We start from the raw sequence: 18,533 nt of genomic DNA on the forward strand, positions 1-18,533 counted from the left end.
TGAAATGAAACAATACAAATATTCAGGTATGTGGAAGTGGTATGTTATAAAATACTTGAAAAACTCGTTATTGCAAGGATAGATGTCAACTTAAAATATTTGACTGTATGCATTTTTTCAGTGTAACAACTTAAAAGTACCTCTTTGTTACCAGATGCTGCATCCGCTGTTGCAGTTTCATTCTTTCAACATGTTCCAGACAATCAATGTCTTAGACACATTTAAAATTTCGTTAGAGTCTGAAATGGTTTTAACAGTAGTTTCTCTACTCCAGTTCCCTTTACTTTCTCTGACTGAACATGTTGCATGGTAGATGTCAAAATTTTTCTACACAGTGGAATGCAAAGACGAGGTTTTTAGTTTCCACAAGAATGCATAGTTGGTGCAGTCTGGTTTTTACATCTGTAATTCAGAAGAGTTGGAGTTCTAACTTGTTTGGGCCCCTTGTTACTAATCACAGGGTTGGGGGCTCCCTTGGAGATTCCCCCCCCCCCCGCTTTCTAATGCTCTGACCTACGACATAGAAACCCCCATGAAGAGCCGTTTGTAGTGGTTAGGAGAAAACTTTGGTCGTTGTTTGATGCCTCACAGGAAGTACATATTTTTGTGGCCGTTTTAGCTGAATGACAAGTTCCAGGTAAAAGATGTAGCGATTGTGACTATCAGGTTTCCCAGCAAGTCTGAACATACTGCATTGTTGGGGGAGGTGGAGCAGGGAAAACTTCTTTCAGAGCCTCTGTGGTCCACTTGGGTAACACCAGGAAGTGAAGGTCTGATCCATGATGAGCACCATAGCAACACATTTTGAGATATTCAAGATGACAGAAACATCCTGGGCCTGCCCCTATTCTGCCTTTCCCTTAAGAGTTTTGTCCTCTATTTAGGATCATCTATTTAGGAATATCTTAAAAAATATTGATGAACATGAATAGAAAAGGTATTCGCTTGGAAACACAAGTATAAACATGGCATACCCAATTTCTGTTTTGTATATTAATCAATGAAGCAATGAGGCACTGGATATCTTCAAGCATTGAATATTTTAATATGTTTTGAGTTTATGGTGCTTCAAAAATGAAAAGACTTGGAGAATGCTCAACCCATGCTGATCATATTTGGTAATAATAATCAGTTGTAGTAGTTATCTCTAATTTGACATTTACAACAGTGTTAGTGCCACAGAATAACCGAGCAGAAGACACAGACAATTCCCTAATGCTTTCCATTCACACCTATGCATAACCTCTTAGTCTCAGAAACTGAACCAAAGGGATGTGTGTGCAAGGTGGGGCAAGGGGTGGAGAGGGAAGGAGGGGAAGGAAGGGAGGGAGGAAAGGAGGGAGGGAGGAAGACAGAAAGAGAGAGAGAGAGAGAGAGAGAGAGAGAGAGAGAGAGAGAGAGAGAGAGAGAGAGATTTAATAGAATATAATAGAAATTGGCTCATGTATGTTATGGAAGTTGAGAAGTCCTCTGATATGCTGTCTACAAGGTGGAAATCCAAGGAAGTCAGGGATGCAATTTAATCTGCATTTGGAGGATTTGATCCTGTGGCTATGAGTCTGGGTCTGTAGGCCTAAGGATTAGAATTGCTGGAGTGCTGAGATAGTGGTACTGGTATCATGTCTCAAAGACCCAAGGATTACAATATGTAATTTGGTCAGTACCTACCAGTTGAAGATTCAGCTTGTTTTGAAATATTTACTCTCATGAGGTATACTTTGCAATAGGGCGTTATAAGATAGTTCATTTCCTATCCATTTATCCATGGAGATTTGGCCCCCTGGAGAGACATACATTAAGTTTAATCCCATTTTAGTAGCAACTAAACGTTTTCTTTGAAAACACAGAATATATACCCAGGTATGGTAAGACATAGCTGTAATTCCAATTCTAGGTCAACCTACGTTGTATAGTGAGATCGTGTCTTAAAAAACAAACAAACAAACAACACCCAGCAACAGCAGCTATAAAACAGAATTTGTGTCTCCTGTGCCTGATTGATTGTACTTAATAACCCTGACAACACTGTTCAGTATAAAATCTTTTCCAGGTCCCCTATGGGAAAGACTCCAGTTGAAAATTTAAAGTTAGAAATTAGGCATAATGGACAGGGATGTGATCTAGGCACTGTTCCCACTGATACATAGTAATTATTTTATATTAATTTTTATTTATAATGAAACACAATTCATCCAGGCATGTGTACTTCCCTTTGTCCTAGAATTTTTAGAGTATTTTTATCAGCTGTAAAAGTAATAACTACATTCATGAATTTCATGAATTATGATTTATAAAGTCAGGCAAAAAACTATTCTTTGGGTCAGACCATCCCACGATTTTATCGCTATTAGTTATTGGATACTTTTTGACAGCACAAGATTGCCTGATGTACTCCACATCACATGAACATTCAACAGATATTCATTGATTACCCATCAGCCCATCAGTTCCAAATACTTTGCAGTGAACTAGTAGTAGAAACCTATTTAAGTTCAGTTCACTCTGAAACATATGTCTTACAGATTTTACTATCTATTACTGAGAATCATCTGTAAACTTATTTTAAACCTGTCTTCTCCCATACCTTTTACCCCAAAGGTAACAAATCTTGGAATTTTTGGTGGTTCTAAACTTACGGCCTTTCCATTTCAAGAAGCAAATCATAGTTCCATAGTAATGATTGGGTAGTCGCTCCAATCTTATGGTAACGAGTATAATAAAAATAATAGCACAATTTTAAAATTATACAGCAACTTTCAGAATATTTTCCCATTGGTTCTTCAGGGACATTGTTCAGTACTGATGTCATCAGTACTAACTAATGTCAGAGATCTTTCAATAGAGCAGAGATGTACTTTCTGGAAAGGCACCTTTTCATGCATGTCTTCTCTGTGAGTATTATGTTCTTCCTTTTAAGATAAATGAAACTTCTCTGCTTGACTGGATACAGTTTGGTTGGCTCAAAAGTACCCTTGAGAAAGTTGAATCTAGATTCACCTCATTGCACTGGTAGATGTTTCTTGGATCCTGCATCTGGGTACCAGCAGGCATGAGTGTACCTGTTCCAGCCCCACTTGTTGCACACATGCATATGTGAGCTTCCACCCAGGCTTTCTTTGGTTTCTTGGTCATGGTGGACATTGAATCTGCAACCTTAAGCAACTCCCAAGCAGTACTCACTACAGTAGTGTTTCCTTATTTTGAATCTCAGCCATTTTTATGTTTTATGAATAATAATTCATGGGACCAAGTACTTTCTCTCAGTTCAGGAAGTAAACAATACGGCAGAGGCATTACTTACTTTTTAAAAGAAATAACCATTCTCCAACAATTTCATTTATGTATATAATATTTATGTATGTAATATAATTTTAAAATTTTGCCCCATCCCATTTCTTCTTTCGTCTCTCTTCCACTCTTTCCAGAACACCTTCTTTTTCTTCTTATTTTTGTTTTGTTTTTTTTTATGTGTTTTTGTGGTGCTCTGAGTTTAAAGAGGGTTGCTTGCATGAGCATGGCTAAGATTTTATTCACTCAAGTACGGGTAACTTCTCCGTGGCCATTGAGGAAAATGATTTCCCACCCTCCAGCACCCATTAACTGCTAATAACTCCTCATGGAGGAGTGGTTATAATGAGTTCCTCCCTTATCTGTGATGGAATATGGAGGGGTCCCACCTTGTGCATGTTTTGGACAGGCAGCAGTAGCTTCTGTGAGTGCGTAAGTGCAGGGGCCATACAATGGACAGAAGATGGGGGTTCACAGAACTCCTTCCTATGCGATGGCTCTTATTTTCTTTCCAACCCCTTTTCTTTGATGTTTTCTGAGACTTGGAGTGGGTAATATGGATGGTCCATCCTAAGCTGAGCATTCAACACAGTCACTTATTTTCACTACTTGCCCAGTTATAGGTCTCTGCATTAACTGTTGCTCACTACAAATTGAAGCTTCCCTAGCCAAGGCTGTCCAGGAAAACTAATCCATGGGTAAAAACAAATGTTTACAAGGCAGTTTGACACTGTATCCATTTAGTTTTACCCCAGTGACTATGACCTCCCCAACTTTTGAGCAGGTTTACAGTACCAGACATGACTTCCCTTCTGTGGGTTGGGCCTCAGATCCAAATTAAAAGTAATTGATTTTATCACCATTACTATCACATCACTAATCAGGCAGAGGCAATTCTAATATGTGCTAAAATAATTTATCATGAAGAATTATATAATAACTAACAAAAAATGACGAGCATGTACATAATGAAATATCTGTGTTTCTTTTTATTGGTTTAATCATTTAAATTTTGTTTTGCCTGTTTGCATTATATCAAGCACATATTTATTTATTATCTCATCTAGTTAATATATTCCTTTTATAGGTCACTGAAATGATCCTGGAAATGTCGCTTGAAGTTTGGTAAGTTCATTACTTTAATCAGATGAGACTATTTAGAGTGATATTGTTAAAGAGAATTCTTTATTTGTGAAATAATTCCTAAAGCTTTAAATACTTAATAGTCTCCTTTAGCTAGCTATTCAAAATCCAAAAAGCAGAGTTATAATATTCTTGTCTTACTTTTTACAGTAGTTTGGAAGCTGGGGAATAGTTGTCAGAGTTACTTCTTGTTTTCAAGGGCCCTCTTTCTAGTAACACGTCTGTCTATTCCCACGGAAACAATTGTGGTTTTTAAAGCCCATTTTCCATTGGTGATAGGCCATAAACGATGCCTAAAAATTTCTTCCATAGCTGTCATAATACATTATGTTCAATGTAGTTTTTAATGGGTATAAGTTTCTGAGAAATTGTGGCTGCCACTATTCAAAAGGAGTATAAATAAGGGATCCAAATGTATTATAGATGCTCCTGCACTTGCAGTTACCTAGAGTTCTGTTGTTTGAAGCACTTCCCTTTTCAAGGGAGTCCTCCATTAAACACGGGAATTTATTAAGACATTATCTCTGCAAGCATGCTTCCTGGGAGTTAAGTTCTTTGTGATGCTAGTGGGTGTTAGATGCTGTAGGAGTGGGAATGCAGGAACAAGGGAAGTACTCCTGACCACTTAAGCTCTTAAAGTGCTGTACCAAAGCCACAAACAATCTTCTGTATTGAAGCACTTCTGAAAGTCTTTACTGTCCTAATATACAGAATATATTGGCTACTTTTCTATTGCCGTAATAAAGTGCCATGATTAAGGCAATTTACAGAAGAGTTTATGGTTCCAAAGGGTTAAACGTTATGATGGTGGAGGTACCAGATGGCAGGAGACAGAAGCAGCAGCTAAAAACTCATATCTCTAACCATAAACAGAAAGTAGAGAACACAGTGGGAATGGCATGAAAACTCAAACTCCCCGAATAACATACTTTTCACAGCATGGCCACACCTCATAATCTTCCAGACAGACACCAAATGAGGATCAAGTATTCATGTCCAAGACTTATGAGGGACATCTCACACAAACCATTTCACAATGTACTGGGAACTGTTAATTCATTTATTTTTCCTAAATACCACGTTTTAAGATTTTTGTATTTATGAATGTTTTGCTTTGTTTTAAAGATTTATTTATTTATTATGTGTACAATGTTCTGCCTGCATTGTCTACCTGCCAGAAGAGGTCACCAGATCTCATTGCAGATGGTTGTGAGCCACCATGTGATGGCTGGGAGTTGAACTCAGGACCTTGGGAAGAGCGCACAGTGCTTTTAACTTCTGAGCTATCTCTTTAGCCCTTAAATTTCACTTGGTTTTAAGAAAATATTTTTAATTTGTTCGCTTCTGAATACAGGTTGCTCAATTTGCTTTGCTCCCTCTGTTTGGAGTTGAGTCCTAGATCTTTGCTTGCCATAGGGCACAAAAACCAACACTGTTTTAAGGTAGCTATCATTTTGCTCTATAGTTTTAAGATTGCTTCCTGGGACTTGTTTGAGCAGGGAAGCAGCCAGCAGTATTCATGCAGTTTGGGGGAACCTTGGAGATTGACTACTGCAAAGCAAGGCTCCGGGAACTGTGGCTCATTGATCCCTCTGTTTTCTGTCATAGCTCATGCCCAGACCTACGGTTCAGCATGGCGCTGTGTGATGAGGAGAAAGCTTTCAGGCAGCAGCGGAAAGAGAACATCAAGGAGAACATGAAGAAACTCCTGGGCCCAAAGGACAGCGAGGGGCTCTATTCCACACGTGATGTGAGTGGGGAGATTTGAAATGTCGTTACCGCCTAATGATGATTTTTAGTGATTTCTTCCGGTACATCCCTCAATATGGGCATGATTTCTTCAGCTTTTGAGGCAGGATAGGTGCTCAACCCAATGCTCATTATTTTGGTAATAATCATGAGCTGTAGTAGTTATCTCTAATTTGACTTTTTTTGGACAACTTTTTTGATAACTGGTATTTCTTTTTTAATATATTTATTTATTAAAAATTGCCACCTCCTCCCTACCTCCCTTTTCCCTCCCCATCCCCCACAACCCCATCTCCAGTCCTAAGAGCAGTCAGGGTTCCCTGCTCCGTGGGAAGTCCAAGGTCCTCCCCCCTCCATCCAGGTCTATAAAGGTGAGCATCCAAATAAACCAGGTTCTCATAAAGCCAGTCCATGCAGTAGAATCAAAACCCAGTGCCATTGTCCTTGGCTTCTCAGTCAGCCTTCATTGACAGCCACTTTCAGAGAGTCTGGTTTGATCACATGCTCCATAATTTGATTTTTAAAACAATGTTAATGCCACAGAAAAACCGAGCAGAAGACACAGACAATTCCTTAATGCTTTCCATTCACACCTATGCATAACCTATTAGTCTCAGAAACTGAACCAAAGGGATGTGTGTGTGTAAGATGGGGGGGAGGGGAGAGGGGGAATGGGAAGAGAGAGAGACAGAGAGACAGAGAGAGGGAGGGAGAGAGAGATTTAATAGAATATAATAGAAATTTGCTCATGTATTTTATGGAAGTTGAAAAGTACTTTGATAAGCTGTCTGCAAGGTGGAAATCCAAGGAAGTTAGGGATGTAATTTAATCTTCATCTGAAGGATTTGATGCTGTGGCTATGAGTCTGGGGATGTAGGCCTAAGGATTAGAATTGCTGGGGTGGTGGTACTGGTATCATGTCTCAGAGCCCCAAGGCCTGAGAACCCAACAGCAATAAGACATGGATCCATATCAAGCCATACCAGTTCACATAGAGGACAGAAGGCATATTTTATGGAGTCCACTGGTTCAAACACTAGTCCTCTTGGAAACCATCCTCAGAGATGAGTGGAGAAATACTGTTTTACTGATCTGCTCTCTGGGTGTCCCTGAACCGAGGGAATTAACGAGACACTTATCATCATATCTTGGACTTGTAACACTCCACATCAGAGCAGTGCACTTGTTAGCATAAACCTTGCAATTGATGCAAAATTGTCCAAAGTCTGTAGTTTATGTAAGGGTTTGCAATTAACGTACATTTTATGGGTTTTGAAAAGTATGTCATGGCCCATGTCTACAGTATTGGGGGTAGTTTTGTTGTCTTGAATACCACCCATTGTCTTCCACATAATTAATTCTCTTGCACACATAACCTTTGACATCCACTTATCTTTCTTCTTTCCTTATAGTTTTACCTGCTTCTATGTTATATAATCTTGTAGAGGGGAAGTCTGATAACATGAAGTCATGTTAACATGAATCAGATTGGATTATTTCACATAATAATAATGTAAATTCCATCTTGTTCTACATCTTTGCATGATCCAGTAGCTTCTTTCTTTCTTTCTTTTTTTAACCAAGGAACAGCTTCCCATTGTGTAGATGGAGCACAATTTATATTTTCTAATAAAGGATTAACATTTTCCCCCTTTATTTTATATATTTGGGTGTGTTTGTCTGCATGGCTTTCTGTTCACTGCATGCATGTAGCTCCCATGAAGATGAGAAGGGGGCTTCAGATTGATCCCTTGGGACTGGAGTTACAGAGGGTTGTGAGCTGTCATGTGAATTCTGGAACTGAAGCCAGATGTTATGGAAGAACAGCTAGTGCTTTTAACTCGTGGCCCAACTCTTTAGTCCACAATACATTATTCATTTTTTAAAATAAGGCATACGAGTACTAACCTTTATTAGAAAAACACCCCCAAGAAATATATATAGAAGTAAGATTTTTCTAGCTAAATTGACAACATTCCTTAACTGACTTGAATTGCAAACTCAAAGCGGAGATAAAAAGTGTTTCAGTTCTTCATATTTCAGAGCAAAGAGCTGAAAAATACCATCTAAAAATGACTAAGTAGTCAAAAAATAACTTCTACTTGTACAGAGTTTAGAATAAAGTATTTAAGAACAATTATGGATGGTACAATATTTGAATTTTACTTTAACATTTTTTTAAAAAAATTGAGTGAATATTGAGTAATATATTTTATAATCTTTTTGGATGATCTATCCTTCTTTTTCATTTGCCTGCCTTCCTGTCTGTCTGACTGTCTGTCTGTCTGTCTGTCTATCTATCTATCTATCTATCTATCTATCTATCTATCTATCTATCTATCTATCTATCATGTATGTATGAATGTATGTATGTATGTATGTATGTATGTATCCATCCATCCATCTCCCTCTCTTCATCATCATCGTCTACCTAATATACCCGATGTCTCTGCCTTCCTTTCTGTTCTACCAGTCTATCTCTATAAATGAAATCTATGAAGATAAATGGCTGCAATGATGAAGAATGGAGAAGTTTTTTATTAGTGATAGAACAGTTCTTGGCTTATTTTCATGAACTTTTTCTATTAGTTGAATATTTTAAGGTAACATAATTTGATTCATTAAATTCACAAGTAGGCACTCTTTCACACACACACACACACACACACACATACACACAGGGTTTCAGTGTTATTGCAAATTAAAGGCAAAGTACACTTGGACACAAGATATAGCAACTTAGGAAGGGCACCTGATGAACACCCATATGCCACAAGTGATGGCAGGATTCCAGCTATGTTTTCAGGGAGCCATGAGGTGGGACGTTCATTGCTAATGTTGGCATGGCTTTGATTTCTGCGAAGCCAACTAACTGTAAGGTACAATGCTGCTTATGGGGAACTTCTGCCAAGAAGAAACAAAGAGGAAAGTGAAGCCTCCATTTAAATTTCTATTTTAAAAAATAAAGGTAGCTGATTCTTTTTTATTGTGCAAGTCACTTGTCACCCTGACAGATCTCTTTAAGAATTTATGACAGGTTACTAAGTTTGGTTACTAGTATTGGGAGAAACTCTCTTCTTATCACATTTACTCATTTTTTTCTTCATTTACTTTCAATGCAGGCAGCACACCTTTCACAGCAATTCTGAGACTTCTTTTTGTTTCCATCTTTGTTTTCTGTTGTTTTCTATTGTTTTTCTGTTTTCTGCTGGGGCCTATAACTTTTATTTCAAGTTGTTCTGATTTCTGTCATATATCACTGATCGAGACAACTGTGTTAGCTTCTGGAGAAGATCAAATTTGAGATGGATAGCACTTAAGGCTTTTTAGTGAGTTTAAAGCCTTGTTTGGACGAGGGCATTTTAATCAGATTAAGCTAATGATGTGTGAAGTGAGCAGATGTGAGTGGAGGATGCTGGCATTGGTGGGAAGGTGGGAGAGTACTGGCCGCGCCATGCCGAATGAGCTTGCTGGAATGCAAAGCAGATATTTTTATATTCATGTTCATCTCTATCCCTCCCTCAGAAGATCCTCGACTCATTATCCCAGGCTCCCTATTTGCTCTTCAGTTATTTGCAGCAATTTTATTTTTCACTACAGCGCGCCCATTGTTCTATTCACAGCTAATAACTTGGCTCCTAATCAAAGACAAATTAAAATCAAGAGATAAGAGATGCATACATCTTTCTCTTTCTAATTTTTGGCCATAAAGTTGACACATGTAGTTCATGATTTTCCCTCCTACTTTAACGAGAAGATTTCCTTTTCTTTCAAATGCAGATCCACATCAGACACACATCACAAGCTCTTCTTAGGAACCGCAGTAGTCAATTATTCAGTCCTTCTAGTCCCCTCCCCATCTATGTTGTCAGCTTCCGCTTGAGTACAGATATTTTTATATAAAAATGCACACATGCTCTTCACAGCCCGCTGTGCATCCTTTCATGCTCCGGGCATCTGCCTTCGGTGTTCTCTTGTGCCAGGTCCATGACAAATAGATACCGGCAGTGTCTGACTCCACCTTTCCCAAGCACACAGCTGCTGATGACAGATGTCCTCCTGGCACCATGGGTCTTTGATTTTCTTATCTAATCTCCTTATTTGCATCTTTGATTTCCTCACTAATGAGCCTCAGTATCTCCATCACAGCACTCCCAATCCTGAAAGCAACATCACTGTTCTTTACATGTCCTCTTGTGGCTGTCCTCCTCCTCGCCCTTTTCTATCTACCCAGAATTCAGAGAGGCTTTCTCAAAACATGAAGTTGACTGCATTAAGCCCTTCTTTTGCACTTAAAAGTACATTGTTTATTTTTCAGAATATACCGTGATGGTACCTAAAAGTACTTATATAAATATTCATTTGATATCTTCTTTCTCCATTAGATTAAAAGTTTGATGAGGGCCATACACTGTCTGTGATGTTCACCTGCCTATTTCCAGTATCTAACATGGCTCCTAAAATGTGATGCTCAGTAAATATTTTATGTGAATCAGAGAATAGAGTTAGGTAGTAATTGGCATGGCATTTATAGAGAGGTGGAATAGAGGGGAAGGGAATAAGGCAGGAGGCGGGCAAGGGAGACAGAAAGAAATATCAGGTTGCTAAAACAGAGGATCACCAATATCTGGCTATTAATGAAGAGAAGAAAGTTTAGATGAGAGGGCTAGACTCTTAAAGTATACACATCCATGGGCCATATTAATTTGTATGTCCACAAACCATATTTCTGTATATGTCCATGGACCATATTAGTGTGGATGTCCTTGGGTCATATTAGTGTGGATGTCCTTGGGCCATATTAGTGTGGATGTCCTTGGGCCATATTAGTGTGAATTTCCATGGGTCATATTTGTGTGGATGTCCTTGGGTCATATTAGTGTGAATGTCCTTGGGCCATATTAGTGTGGATTTCCATGGATCGTATTAGTGTGGATGTCCTTGAGCCATATTACTGTGGATGTTCATGGGCCATTTAGTGTAAATTTCCATGGGCCATATTAGTGTGCATGGTTTCTAGAATTGTGGTTTGACTTTTATCTACTCCTTCCCTTCGTGTTAGAAATAATTATCTTAGATACAATCTGAACCACAGACTGTATCAATACCATTTATTCCCTTAGAACTTTTATTATTATTATTACCAAGCTAATCTTTGTGTTTTTTTAGTCTCCTGTTTTCCTGTTTTTTGTAAGTATCTTTGTTTTCACATCAGTACGTTTAGTTGTTTCCTGGGTATGGGGAAGTGGGTTCTTCTTCTCAAGACCTGTCTTATAAAAATATCAAAGTCAAGAATGTTCCAATCCTGCTTTTGCTTTTCTTTGTGTGTGTGTGTGTGTGTGTGTGTGTGTGTGTGTGCATTGATTTTATTGTAACAAAGCAACTTGTACGCTTCAACATTTAAAATGAGCATCTTTTTCCTTCCAGTGAAAACCAAAAAACTAAAAATAAAAGAAATTAAAAATAAAGTCACAACAGACAATGTTAACTTCAAATAAACCCCCTACAGGTTCTGCTGATTCTCCTATTGAGTGGCAGGTCTCGAGTCATCATTAGGAGAGAATATTATTTTAAAGGTGTCATCTTAAATTGCAAGGGTGTCCATTAAACATCACAATTAAACATGCCAAAGGAGAAGCCATGTTGTCACAATGCCCACTTACTCCCCCCCCCCCGACACCTCAAACCCACCCACCCTTGCTGACCTTTTATACCTCCCTTTCTTTTTTCTTTTTATTAAACAAAAGAAAGGAGACAGCTTTTGGTTTTCAAAAGGAGGCCGCATTCAGTGCAAGACCTTAATGAGTTCAAATCTTGGGCACGCGCTGTGTTTGCTTGTGCTTCAGCGGAGATGATGTCTCTTACAGAGTCAAAGAAATGAATACCAAGACTATGATACCAAGACTTGATAATTTGGGAAAGAAACCTTTGGGAAACATTCAACTTCTTGTTTGGATAATGTGAATTTCGGTTTTTACATGTTGGTGCCCTTTGAAATCAGCTGCCCTGTATGTCCACTTGAAGTAATTTCTGTAAACTATAGCTTTCTCTTTCATCATTGTTGCTGTGGAATTCAAATCTGATTAGCAAACTTGTTACTGACACAGCGTCTCTAATTCGAGTAACTTCTCCCTTCAAGAAGAGCTGTGGAAGACCAGGGAGGAATTGTGTGGCCCCTACCTTCAGACTTTGTCTGCACCATCAGCTTTTCTGGGCCTGGATCTTACTGGTCCACACTGCAGCTTTGAACTTTCTAGTCTCTGCAATTGTGTGAACCAATTTCTTATAATGAATGTCTTTCCATATAAACAAACATTGTATTGAATCTGTTTCCTTAGTGAGCCCTAACACAGAACCATGGGAAAAGTGTCTTTTGTGATGGTAAGAGGTTGCAATCTATGGGAAGGTCAGAGGTCTTAAGCACCTCAGAGCTTTTCTTCTCTAATGAAGAAAAATAATAGGATTTGTAAACCCATACATCAAGAGAGATTAAATCAAAACACAGGATTTTTTAGTAAATGCAAGTTCATTTCCTGTAATCCTAAGAGAAAGTACGTGAACTATTTCTTGACACATTTATGCGCAAATATTAACAATGTTATGTCCAAATATAACCTAAAAACCATCTCTTATCTGATTCTCTTCAAATAGCAACCAGGACTAAAAGATGCACACGTTGTTACTCAGAATGTTATTTCAGAATGACTGTTTAGAAGACTATTTTAGCATCCAAATTTACTCCGCATGTATTGCACAGAATTGTGTTGATATTATTTGATGTTATACATGAATATGAAGTGCAGTTTGCCCATGCATCCGGGAATTTCTCTCAATAAATCTCTCCCTCTCTATAACACGCCAAAGAACAAAGAGCATGACTTTTGGTGTGAGTTGTACCTTAGTGTGATTCTCGGGTGTACTAGTTATTATCTGTCTGTGTATGGAGCCTGTATTGTGGGTGCTTAACTTAACCACTTCCAAATGGAAATAAAAATGGCTCTGACCACATGCCTCTCACCCCTTGCTTCAGATCTGTCACCAAAGGTAAAGATGCTCCCTGTAAACGTACCCTGAAAGCAAGCTGTTTGCCCAACTGACAGATTGCTTCTGCCAGCTGTGAGACTGATAGAGAAGGAGCATTACTCTTAGCCGGTTCAGGATGTCTGAGGGACCAAATGAAGCAATGCCACTGAAAGCAAGCTTCAGATTGCAACTGAACAAACATAGAGCTTTGCTGTGCTGGTTGCTGTTATAACTATTATTATAATAATGTTTTTCAGTTGACTTTGATTCTTGATTTTTAAAATGAAACACTTCTTTAAAAGCATTAAATATACAAAATAAAATAAATAAACATGCAGAAGAAAGCTAAATATTGCCAAGATGTGAGTGATACCTGTTTCTGTTTCTTTGTATGACAGTAAATTGTTTCTAGTCTTAGAGTTGAAGCTGGAAATTAATTAATTTTTGGGTTTTGCTGTTTGTATAATCTCTGTGTTGCTTCATTCCAGGTGCCTGTGGTGGCCATTTTGGGTTCAGGTGGGGGCTTCCGGGCCATGGTGGGATTCTCTGGTGTGATGAAGGCGCTGTATGAATCTGGGATTTTGGATTGTGCTACCTATATTGCAGGCCTTTCTGGATCCACATGGTTAGTATACATTTTTTAGTTGATTTGAATTTTATTTTCCTAAAGGTTTACAATTTATCCAATTCAAACACTAGGAAAGAACAACCTACAAAATTGGACCTTAACTTCAAATTGCTAAAAATCTTTAATTCCAATGCCACAGTCAGCTTAAGAATGTCTTACTATGATAAATACCTGTATTTAGTTAAAATTTTGGTCATCCATTTACCCTCTAAAGCCTGTTTTGATGAAAATTGTCGTTAGGGCATGAAATAAAAGGATAGCCTGTTGAAGGTGATTTTAGATAAATATGACAGTAGTGGAATAGCATACTCCACCCATAATTAATTTAATCTTCCTATAATTTGCTGATTTGGACTCCTCCAGAAAACATGTCTAAGTCTACGTGATTCACGAGTTATTCATCTTCCTCTTTAGGGCAAATAGGAAAAAATACAAGATGTTGTAGGCTACAGAAGAGCGAAAATGACTCTGGGCAGCACAGATGCAGGAGGCCTCACTAGTTGCTATCTAACAGAATATTGAACTAGTCCTTTAAGTCTCTTTAAACTCAGCTGAGCGAGGTGGATAATTATAACACCCACATGGGTAACATTCTTGTCCTGTGAATTTACCTTGCATGAATATATGTATATAACATTTTCAGAGAGACAATACATACTTTTGTGTGTCTAACCCATACCAGCACACTGAAAATCATATAAATGGCTGAGCTATGGTGGCGCACACCCTTTATCCCAGCACTTGGGAGGCAGAGCAGGTGGGTTTCTGAGTTTGAGGCTAGGCTGGTCTATGGAGGAAGTTCCCAGGATAGCCAGGGCTATACAGAGAAACCCTGTCTCGAACTCCCTTCCCCACCCCCCGTCAAAGGATCTGAATCCTTTCAGAGAGAAAAATCAAGTAGTTGATCTTTTTCAAATATCTCAAATGAGAGTATTATCTCGCTACAGTATGTTTGCCTCTGACCTGGGAGGCTGATTAGGTTATTGAGCCATGGAACAGTTTATGTGCCGTATTCTTGTATTTTACATGTTTGGTATTCTTAAAGTGTCTTGTCATTTCATCCCATGCGGTGGAAATAAGTTTCATTTTTTTAACTAAAGAAAATTTGACTCACAGGCCAAGTGATTTGTTTATCACAAGATACACCTGCTTTAAGGTCCATATTCTAACATTTTTTTTGTGCTAAATCCAATCCTCTCCGAGAGTGTTATTTGTATGATATGGTGGTAGTCCCATGTTCTAAGCAATTGAGCTAACCAGCTGCTTCTGAATACTACATAAAGTTTCCCATGTAGATAATCTAGAGTTGCTTAAAACATATTTTTCCTAAATGTGTTGAGCCAGATCCTGCAGTTAAATAACCACTAACCCAGGGCCACGCTTGTCACCATCATTGTGCCCTCAGCATGATTGATGTCTTCTGAGGGAAGGGTGGAACCGCCATTATTCTTTCCCTGGAGGGAGGAGCACGCACCTGCCTGCCTGCCTGTTTAATGAGTAATGAGGTGAAAACACTTGGACCCTTTTGTCCAAACTCTTACTAACAATTTTATTATTTGCTTCTGCTTGATTTTATTTTCTTCACTCAATATTTATTGGATTCTTGCTGCCCTTTACTGAGTACAGCTAGAGGTCTATTTTCTTAAATGCATCCAATAAATGATGTTTAATCTTTGAGCACTGGGGAAGAGTTATGTATTTGTGACATGGATTAGACCCGTAGTTGTTTCCTTTGTCCAAGATTTGGGCAATATCTTCTTACATGCTTTTCTCAGCAATCCAGAATAAGTCCTGTGAAATGTAAGAGAGTTGTAAGTTTGGGTACACTTTGGACTACGCATGACATCTGCTCTGCCTTTTTTTTCTTTAAATATTAGCTTTACTATTTTTATTTCATTTCCATGAATGACCCTCCATCTTTAAATCGTAATAAATGTTCACTCACAGGCCATTTCCATGTTTACGTTTGTTGGTCCACATTTTCCTTAATTTTCTCTGGTGAAGTTAGGAGCTCAGGGCTGTGATAATCACTCATACTGCCCTTCTTTAAGGGAGGGATTAATTCTTCCTGATTGTTCTTTCCTCTGTATCACCATTTGCTACTTATCTGCTCTTCTCCTTGATGCCAGGTCTTCTCCGCAATCTCCCTTTTGCCAAATTATATCTGTATAACAAGCTTTAGTGATTCCACATGTCTTTTACTTGGATACCCAAGCTATGATGGTTTATGTGTAGAATCCTGAGAACACCAAAATGTGACAGATAAAAGAGGAGGAAGACAACTAATAGAATTGGCAAGAAAGCCCGAGAGAGGAGAGTCAAGGGAAAGATGGGTCTCACAGGTCAGGAATGGTCAGAGCTTGGAGAAACAACCTAGCCTGAGTTTGGAAAATGTTTGTGGTTTTAATTAGGAATCATCCAATTAAGTTAATAAAAGTTATTTTAGTCATGAAATTACCTGAACCAAAAGCAGAAGTTCATATATGGCAACGTGAAACCTGAAAAATAAAAACTGATCAGAAAGGGTAAAAAATAAAGTCAGGAGATTGTGAAGTTTACTTATTTTGCTTTTGAAGTTTAAGAGACCTAGATATTTACATAGATGTCTGAGGTGAAGGGAACAACACATACAGGTAGTTGAAAGACAAGAAAGTAAAATGTCATAGATGATAGATAAGAAAGACAGAGAGACAGATTGCAAGACAGAATGCACACATAGGGAAAATTGCACTGAGAAGAGGAGACATTTCCTGAGATACAAGCAAGGTAGGGGGTGATTCATGTTAATAATTCTTATATGAGAAAGATAGGTAAGAAAGTAAGAAGTTCAGAGGAAGGAAATCAGGAAGACTTGGAAAAACAAATTACACCTCAGTATTCTGTAATGTTTCATATTCTGTGGAGACATGACCATAGTTTGGCATAAATGAGATATACAAATATATGTGGAGTAGCCCTGGACCTCCCAGATAGTTCTCTGTGATCACAAAATCAAATTTCAGGTTGGACAAAGCTTCTCTTGTAACTGGAGCTCCCTTCAAGTAATTATTTCTGAAATTATTTTTGGATGATTCCTGTGACTCATTAAATCTAAATTCAGGAGACTTGGCATGAGTAAGCTAGGAAAGTCGTGATGGCAAGTCTGTGCTCTCTTGCCTAGGCTTTTAGTAAAGCTCTCTTCCTCAGAGAAACTGTTATCTTGTAGCACTGGAAGGGGTTATATAATATATAATTTTAATCACCCTATTTGTATGGAATCACTCTCTAGAGAGAAATCAATATATCCCCATGTCTACAGAGAGTAGTAATAATGCCTCTTCTGTTAAATTGGCTAACATAAACCTTGAGAATGAAAATGGGAGGATTCCTTGAACAATGTGGAGGGTTTTCTCAAGTTATCCAGAATCTTGATTGAGAAGAACTACTTTGGTACATTCTCAAGTATAAAAAGTCTTAATGTATACACTAAGTGTTCTAACTCAGTACATCCAAGGGGCTAGGCACCAGTACTTTGAAATCAGCACTGTGGGCTATAGGATTTGAAGATAGGGATTAAATTTAGCATTTCCCCCCTCTGGAGTAGTATAACATTTAAAATATTACATTAAAAGCCGTGTGGTGGGGGCACATGCCTTTAATCCCAGCACTTGGGAGACAGAAGCAGGTGAATCTTTGTGACTTCAAGGACAGTCTGGTCTACAAGAGCTAGTTACAGGACAGGCACAAAAGCTACAGAGAAACCCTGTCTCAAAATACGAAAAAATTATATTTAAACATTTAAACCCATTTGTGTAGAAACAATGAGGTATCTTACATTATTAATATGTTGAAAATTTTATTTAACTACTTAGTGATTCTTACATAAGTAAATATAAGACTATTTCATTCATTGATTTATAGAAGTTCTACCCAAGGCACTCTGTTTTAGAAACTTGATTGGCATAATTGAAATCAAAACAAAGACTTATCTATGGGATTATCACTTGGTGTTATAAATGTGAGCTTCAGATGGTCTTATATGCAGAAAACTAATTACATTTTTTTCTGGGTCAAGCCAAGGAGACAAAGAAAGGCATTTAATATTAAAGAGCTACACAGAAAAACCAGTTGCCTATTATTTTATGTTTAGGCAGTGCTAGAGCCAAAATTAAAATCCAAGTAGTCACAACGGTATCATGGAAAGGCTGTCTAACTCACCCTGGTGAATTCTGTGGAGTATGTGTTCATAAGGGTTGAACAGCAAAGACCATGAACTCAGTGCCAATAAACTATTCTAGGTTTTTGTGTTTTGTTTTTGTAAACTGGAGATTAAATTACCAAGTCAAGTGCTTCCTGAGAAAAATTCAAAGTAGAGATAGAGTGAGGTTGAATGAGTTTTCTTCACCTGTTGGAGGATAGAAACAGAGGATAGAAGGTAACCATTCTCTTTATGATCAAAAGAGTGGCAGGCTCACATCTGTATGCACTGTGTTCCTTTGAAAAGTTCTATTTCTAGCATGGACACTGTCTGAGATTTTAAGCAACCTCTAACAACTAAGGAAGTGTTTTCTCTTGCAGCAGTGATAGGTGAATGTTGGGAGAAATACAAGAAAGGAGGTGAGCCTTTAGATCTTCCTAGTGTGGCAAGCCTTTGGGAAGAGTGTTTCTTACAGTTCATATTGATTCACTCCAAATTCAGTTTACACATGACTCAGAAGCGTAG

General features: G+C 38.2%; 1 protein-coding gene across 3 annotated transcripts in view; it reads left to right on the forward strand.

Annotated features, from left to right (window-relative positions):
• The window catches only part of Pla2g4a (phospholipase A2 group IVA), a 143,980-nt gene that overhangs the window by 82,621 nt on the left and 42,826 nt on the right, over window positions 1-18,533 (forward strand). For all 3 annotated transcript variants that reach the window (XM_048431007.3, XM_048431008.3, XM_085688139.2), the window contains 3 exons: window positions 4,376-4,413; window positions 6,040-6,181; window positions 13,692-13,828. In XM_048431007.3, the coding sequence (XP_048286964.3) occupies window positions 4,376-4,413; window positions 6,040-6,181; window positions 13,692-13,828 (317 nt within the window). The remainder of the gene's footprint in view (window positions 1-4,375; window positions 4,414-6,039; window positions 6,182-13,691; window positions 13,829-18,533) is intronic.

This window comes from Myodes glareolus, chromosome 5 (assembly GCF_982192425.1).
Source record: "Myodes glareolus chromosome 5, mMyoGla1.1, whole genome shotgun sequence".
Lineage (NCBI taxonomy): Eukaryota > Metazoa > Chordata > Mammalia > Rodentia > Cricetidae > Myodes > Myodes glareolus.